We start from the raw sequence: 7,662 nt of genomic DNA, 5'->3' as shown, positions 1-7,662 counted from the left end.
GTGTTCTTGTGTTAAGGGAGTACTTGAGTTGAGGCCCAATGTCCATCTGCAACCTTAATTCTTAACATAGAGATGAGTACATGGTTCTATTCCCCTTTCATTATATATAAATTTATATATGTACATGCCTGTATTTAGGCCTCTATAAATGTCCTTTACCTCCTGAGAACACTTATACTTAATGTCAAAGCTCCCATAGGAAAGCATTAACATTTCTAGGACTTTGACCTTGTAAATATGAAGCTTCAATGATTTGTCAAGATGTCCACTTGAGTTTTGTTTTTGAAAAAAATCTTTTTTTTCCCATTGCACAAAAGAACTTTTTTTTAAGGCACTATATGGAGAAAAGACTAAGACAAGTGTATTACTGAGACAATTTGTCTTTGACTATCAACTGATTATAGACCCATGTTTAAAATGTTTTGTTTTGAATAAATCAGGCATTTCTAAACTAGTAACATGTCTAAACCCAAGTAACAATACTTTCTGACTAACCTTTATATTATTAATATGTGTTACAGGAGAATGTTTTGAAATTCATTACTAAGCATTTTGGGGTCTTATTTTTAAGTGCCATTCCAGCGCCTGGCAACCCTATCGTCCTGAGCTATATTCACAGTTGTTATTAAGTGTGGTTTGTGTATAAGTTTCTCTGTGTATGCATATGTCTGTGTGTAGGTGACGGTGGAGAGACAAACACAGGGTTAGGCTAGTCTTGCTAATTCATACTGAAGAGAACCTGAAAGATTTTTCAAAATAGGTAGTACCTGAACTGAGTTTTTAAGGACTGCAGACATTGACCATCTAAAGAAAAGGTAGGGGTCAAAAGGTAGAACGCTGAAAATACTCTTGGTAAAAGAGACAGGAAAGAACTTGGTTTGGGGAAGTTACAGTTCTGTATGACTGGAAGTTAGAAGTAGTTGAGAGAATATAGAGAAAATGAGAAAAAAAGAAAAAACAAGAATAGAGACGTCACCATGGTCAGCTTGTGAGCTAATATTTCATAGTAAGTAGTTTCACTTTATCTTGTAAACAACACAATAGAGACTCAACAAAAATCCAAGATAGCCAGAAGACCAGACGTGAGGTGCTGTTATTACTGAATGAAGGCGAGTAATACACAGTTCCTGAAGTGACAACTTCTGTTTTGAAAACTCTGTATTTCCCAGACCATTTTATTTCACTGTTAGAATTCTAAGCAATTCCAGCTTTCCAGTCACCATAAAATCTAGTATCTAAAGAAAATAAAATTTTCCATGGGTCTCTAGCAAATATAATTTAAAGTTTGCTCACTTGTGTCCATCAGTCTGATAATTGACAATGATTATTTGGTATCCTGAGAAGACACTTTACACATTTTTAAACAATTTTACTTAAACATTAAAATTGTGTTTCACTGCTATTTTAAAATTTTATGTGACATAACATTATTATTCTGTGAGTTAATAAGGAAGACAAGAGGAATTAAAGAAAGAAAATACATGTTAGACTGGAACATCAAAGCCAGAATGTCTTCAGTAAGAGACATTTTTCAGTCTCAAAACACTTGCTGTGTCTTTCATTTTATTCACTCTTTTAAAAAAATCATTTTATTGGGGGCTCATACAGCTCTTATCACAATCCATATATACATCCATTGTGTCAAGTACATTTGTTTATATGTTGCCATCATCCTTTTTAAAAAACATTTTCTTTCTGCTTGAACCCTTGGTATCAGCTCATTCCCCCCCCCCATGAACCCTTGATAATTTATAATATTTTTATCATGTCTTACCAATGTCTCCCTTCATCTACTTTTCTGTTGTTCATTCCCCTGGGAGGGGGTTATATATAGATCATTGTGATTCCCCCTTTCTCCCCTCACCTTACCCTTCTCCTCCTGGTATCACTACTCTCATTATTAGTCCTGAGGGATTTATCTGTCCTGGATTCCTTGTGTTTCCAGCTTTTATTTGTACCAGTGTACATGCTCTGGAGCCAGATTTGTAAGGAAGAATTGGGGTCATGCTAGTGAGGAGGAGGAAGCATTAAAGAACTAGAGAAAAGTTGTATGTTTCATTGGTGTTATACTGCATCCTGACTGGCTCCGCTCTTCCTTGTGACCTTTCTGTGAGGGAATGTCCAATTGTCTACTGATGGGCTTTGGGTCTCCACTTTGCACTCCCCCTCATTCACAATGATAAGATTTTTTTGTTCTGGGTCTTTGATGTCTGATACCTGATCCCATTGATACCTCATGATCACACAGGCTGGTGTGCTTCTTCCATGTGGGCTTTGTTGCTTCTCAGCTAGATGCTCGCTTGTTTATCTTCAAGCCTTTAAGACTCCAGACACTTATCTTTTGGTAGCCAGGCGCCATCAGCTTTCTTCACCACATTTGCTTATGCACCCATTTTGTCTTCAGTGATCTTGTCAGGAAGGTGAGCATCCCAGAATGCCGGGATATTAGAACAAAGTGTTCTTGCATTGAGGGAGTACTTGAGAGAGGCCCAGTGTCCGTCTGCTACCTTAATACTTAACATTTAAATATATGTACATAGATCTATTTCCCTATCATTGTATATATTTACATATGTACATGCCTTTATAAATATCCTTTGCCTCCTAGTTCGTTCCTCTATTTCCTTTTGTTTTCCTCTTGTCCCACTATTTCGTTTTAGCAATTCCTCTTGGCTACATTGACCTTGATCAAGCTCCACCAGGCATCCTATGCCCTCCTCGCCATCTATTTTAGATCACTTGTTGTTCCCTCTTGCCTTGGTTGGTTGATACTCAACTTGTTCCCCTCCCCTCCCCCGCTCCTGTGTACCCCCCACCCAACCCCTGGAACCGTCGATCCCATTGTTTTCTCCTCCAGATTGTTTATCCCACTTATTTTATCTAGATAGACATGCAGAGACAATAATAAGCAGAAAAACAAGACAGAACAAAACAAAACAGCAACGGTAACAAAAAAAGAAAAGCCTATAAATAATTCCAGGTCTGTTTGTTGACCTGTAGGAGTGTTTTCTGGTTAAGTCTGATGGGGTGCCATGCCCTAGCCCCAAAGTCTATTTTTGGTATTCCTGGGGCTATTCATGCTTATATTCTTATGCCACCATTAACAAAAATTGCACCTAAGTATTCCCATATTTTAATGTATCTGAGAAAACATCATGATTTTCCTTATTAAGATGTCATACCTACAAGCTCATTTTCTAAAATTTAATGTTCCTATTTTTCCAAATTATGTAATCTAGCATATTTTAAAAATTTTATTTGCTTCGCAGCCTTTTTTCTAGGCTAACATTCTCTATTTTTAAAATTTTATTTAATTTTTCCAAAACCATTTTATTGGGACCTCTTAAATATACCATTCCGAAGTTCTCTATTTTATTTTTTTAAATGGAATCATTATTTGGTTCTCCCTCCAACCTTTATTATAGTATGTAAACCATAAGTATAGTATGTAAACTAAAATCTTTAATGCCTATGTAGAAGTGAAAAATAATCCATTTAGAATTTTCTTTGTGTCTGTGTTTTTATTATCTATTTTAAGCATTTGACCGGTTGTCTACTTTAAAAAATCAGTTTACAGTGCTAGTGGCTGTTCAGCTTATAAAAGTTCATAAATTATAAGAGTGCATAAACCTACATAATTATATTCACTGTATAGTAATTAAATCATGCCTCATGTTGTTTATTGCTGTTAGTGCTATATTTTGTGAGATTACATTTTAAACAAAATTTTCATAATCCATGAATTTCTATAATCTGCCTACAATGTGAGACTTCCTAAGCATTTTTCCTTGTGTACCTTAATTTCAATACCAGACGTTTAAATCTATTACTGTAAGTGCATAACCTGTATGTTGTTGTTTTTTTTAATACAAAATATTATATGGTCAAACACTTGCGTTTATGTTTTAAACCTGGTTTTTTTTTTTTGAATAGCCATTCTTAAAGCATTATACTTTTTTCTGCAGATTGATCCGACAGCTGATGCAAGTTTTCTGGGCTGGATTATTGCTTCATTTAGTGTTGGCCAAATGGTGGCTTCACCTATATTTGGTTTATGGTCTAATTATAGACCAAGAAAAGAACCTCTTACTGTCTCCATCTTGATTTCGGTGGCAGCCAACTGCCTGTATGCATATGTCCATGCCCCCGCTTCTCATAATAAATACTACATGTTGGCTGCTCGTGGACTGGTGGGATTTGGAGCAGGTAATATATATGAATGTATATGTTTCATTGTGTTAAGCTCACATTCATCTTGACCTTTAAGGTTCTCTATCATCTTGTCTCCCTCCTCCTCTCCAACCTTATAGCTTACAGAGCGTTCGATGCAGTCAGACAAATATCTTTCCTATTATTTTGCTTTTACTCATATTTTCACATGTAGTCTCCCTTTTTCCCCCATCATTCCTTATCCTCAAGATTCATTTAAAAAAAGAAAAGATTCAGTTCTAATTCTACTTTCATAAAGTTTTTCGGGTTCCTCTGTCTCATATGGACCGCACTGTTCATTTAGCTGGCATATTTTTGTTTCTTGCTTATGCATTGTTGTACTGTCTTACAGTTTTTATCCTTTCCCACTAACTAAATGGTAAACTCTTGCAATTAGAGCCAATTTGGATTTTAAAAAATAGTCTTTGTCTTCTGACCGTCTCCTGAATATACCAATTGCTCAATAATTTTTCTAATTTAAATTGTGAGTTTTTTCTCTTATATTACTGATTGGTGCCTACAGAATTTATAACACCTTTTATTTATGCATAGTTGTAGCAAACAGTAATGTGCCATTTCAGTGCTTGCTCACTAGTAAGTAATAAAAATAAGAAGTTTGATAGCCCTGTGCTGTCTTCACGTATCTACACTTGAATTGTGCTTTCATATTGAAAGTAATATATTCCATTATTTGATGTTTTTTACTATGGAAATTATCTTAAGTTCTTTTTGTGTTCATAAAGAGGAAACATGGATTATATCATCCACCTATATTTATTCTTCCATCCTCTAAGGCAAAATTAAACAGATTTTCATAAACCTATTTTCTTTTACTTTGGATTGTTGTGTCTTTTCTTAGGAAATGTGGCTGTTGTTCGATCATATATCGCTGGTGCTACTTCCCTTCAGGAAAGAACAAGTGCAATGGCAAACACGAGTGCATGTCAAGCATTAGGTTTTATCCTTGGTCCAGGTAAGTGTTCTTCAGGTGTGACCTGGGAAAGCTTTTGAGATTCAAGTATTAAATGAAATCCAATGTTAGAACATATCACTTAAGGGAAACTAATTTTTTGAAGCTATCAGCAAGGTTCAATTCCTTACATATCTTCACTCATGTAATCTTGACAACAATCCTGTAAGTCGTCTCAGTCACGTTTTCACAAATGAGGACCCCAAGGCACAGAGAACTTAAGTAAATTGTTCAAAAGAGCTGACCTCTCTTGTCTGACTCCAAGCCACATACATGTTCTGTTAAGCAATTATTTCGTTTCCCATTGCGTAAGATTTTACTTTCTTTTCCCTTGTGTATCAGGAACAAAAATCTTTAGACTGAAGAATTTAAGGAAAGTTATAGGAGGGAGATTTTTTACATTTTTTTTCCTTTGTCAGTACCTTAAGACTTTTAAAAAAAAATCATTTTATTGGGGGTTCTTACAGCTCTTATAACAATCCATACATCCATTTTGTCAAGCACATTTGTACATATGTTGCCATCCGTGTTTTCAAAACATTACCTTTCTACTTGAGCCCTTGGTCTCAGCTTATTTTTTTCCCTCTCCTCCATCCTTCCTCCCTCATGAACCCTTGATAATTTATAAATTATTATTCTTTTCATATATTACATTGGCCGCTGTCTCCCTTCACACACGTTTCTGTTATTGGTTCTTAAATGTTGATCATTGTGATTGGTTCCCCTTATCTCCCCCACCTTCCCCTACCCTCATGGTATCACCACCCCCATTATTGTTCCTGAGGGTTTATCTGTCCTGGGTTCCAGGTATCGAGAGCTCTTATCTGTATCAGTGTACATGATCTGATCTAGCCAGATTTGTAAGGTAGAATTGGGGTCATGATAGTGGGGATGAGGGGGGCGAGGAAGCCTTAAATAACTAGAGGAGTGTTGTATGTTTCATTGGTATTATATTGCACCTGGGTTGGCTCATCTCTTCCTTGTGACCCTTCTGTGAGGGGATGTCCAATTGTCTACAGATTGGCTTTCTGTCTCTACACTTCCCCACTGCACCTGTTTGCCCTTAAGACTTTTTAAAGATCTTCCAATTTTTACATTTTTTGGTATAAAAAGATGTTAATGAGATATAATGTGCTGATGCCAAAGGCTAATGTGCTTTCTTCTAAGTGAGTAGGGAAATCAGTAATGTTTTTAGGTCTGCAGTAATTTAAAAACAAAACACAAAAGCCCAGACATATTTACAGCAAGTAGTTTATGCTTCAGCTAATACAGTGATGAATATCATCAGTATGAATTTAATTCAGTTAATTTCATTATTAGCCTTCTGTCTCATCATTCTGCAGCTTCCCATTACTTCCTTCTATTCAGGAATAAAAAACCCAAAACGTTATTGAAGAATATCTAATTCATTTTTCCTCAGAATTCATGGGTTTAGTATTCTGGAATAAATATAAACACAAATGAAGAACAACTGGACCTTATACTGTATTGTAAAATACACAAGAACATGATCTAAATCTTTTTTCATTTACTACTCAACCCCTCTATTGCCTACAGTATGTGGCATAGATTTAGCTTCTAAGTAAATAATTTAACCATCCAAAATGATTCTAAAAGTAAACATTTTGTATTATACTTGAGTAAACGTGGGCCTGAAGTGTTGATATCACTTTCCCAATAAAAATAACTGCATCAGTAAGCACTAACATTTATTGAATACTTACTGTGTGCTAGACATTTGTCTAAGTGCTTCAGGGCTATCTCTTACTTAACATTTACCCTGAATTTATATACAAATTATTGGATGAGCTAGATACTGAATTCAAGTCAGGACAGCAAGACTCTTCTAATATGAGTTTTACCAGAGATTCAATTTGTGTGCGTGTACGTGTTTTATTTATTTCAAACAGTTTTATTGGGACATAACCCATGTCTCATACAATTCAGTACTTCAATCTGTCAAGAAGAGCTGAGTGATCATTACCACAACCAATTTTAGAACACTCCCTTCTTTCTTCTACGCCTTGTTCTTAGCTCCCTGTTTCTCTCTAGCCTCCCCTGCTGTACCTCTCGCAGGAGGCATTAGCCCAGTTCCTGTCTCTATAGAGTCACGCATCCTGGATGTCATATAGCAAACACACACAAACAGAGAAACAGAAAATCGAATCACACCGACAAAATAGTGATCTTCAGTCTAAAAGAAAGCAGAAAGTGTGAAAAATTAGAACAACTTTAAAATGGGTCCAAAAGGAGATCAAGTGACATGGTGTTAAATTTTAACCTACCATATCTGTCACAGTCCACTTCGCAAGGCACGCTATATGATAGCAGGACTATTTACTCCCCGGGTCCGCGTTCAGAAGGAATTTCCTGGAGGCTTGAGCCGCATTTACTTCCCTTTCACTTTTTTTTAACTGAGAAAACATTTAAATGGGTCAAAGGGAGCTAAAATAAGATGTTATATTTTACCGTAACTCTACAGA

General features: G+C 35.9%; 1 protein-coding gene across 1 annotated transcript in view; it reads left to right on the top strand.

Annotated features, from left to right (window-relative positions):
• Positions 1–7,662, top strand: part of MFSD8 (major facilitator superfamily domain containing 8) — a 55,595-nt gene that overhangs the window by 29,167 nt on the left and 18,766 nt on the right. The window contains exons 4-5 of the mRNA XM_045287401.1: positions 3,966–4,206; positions 5,069–5,182. Of these exons, the coding sequence (XP_045143336.1) occupies positions 3,966–4,206; positions 5,069–5,182 (355 nt within the window). The remainder of the gene's footprint in view (positions 1–3,965; positions 4,207–5,068; positions 5,183–7,662) is intronic.

This window comes from Echinops telfairi, unplaced genomic scaffold, assembly GCF_000313985.2.
Source record: "Echinops telfairi isolate 266 unplaced genomic scaffold, ASM31398v2 ScPeMD7_14;HRSCAF=57, whole genome shotgun sequence".
Lineage (NCBI taxonomy): Eukaryota > Metazoa > Chordata > Mammalia > Afrosoricida > Tenrecidae > Echinops > Echinops telfairi.
The sequence above is the reverse complement of the archived record's forward strand: the minus strand, read 5'-3'. Positions and strand labels throughout refer to the sequence as shown.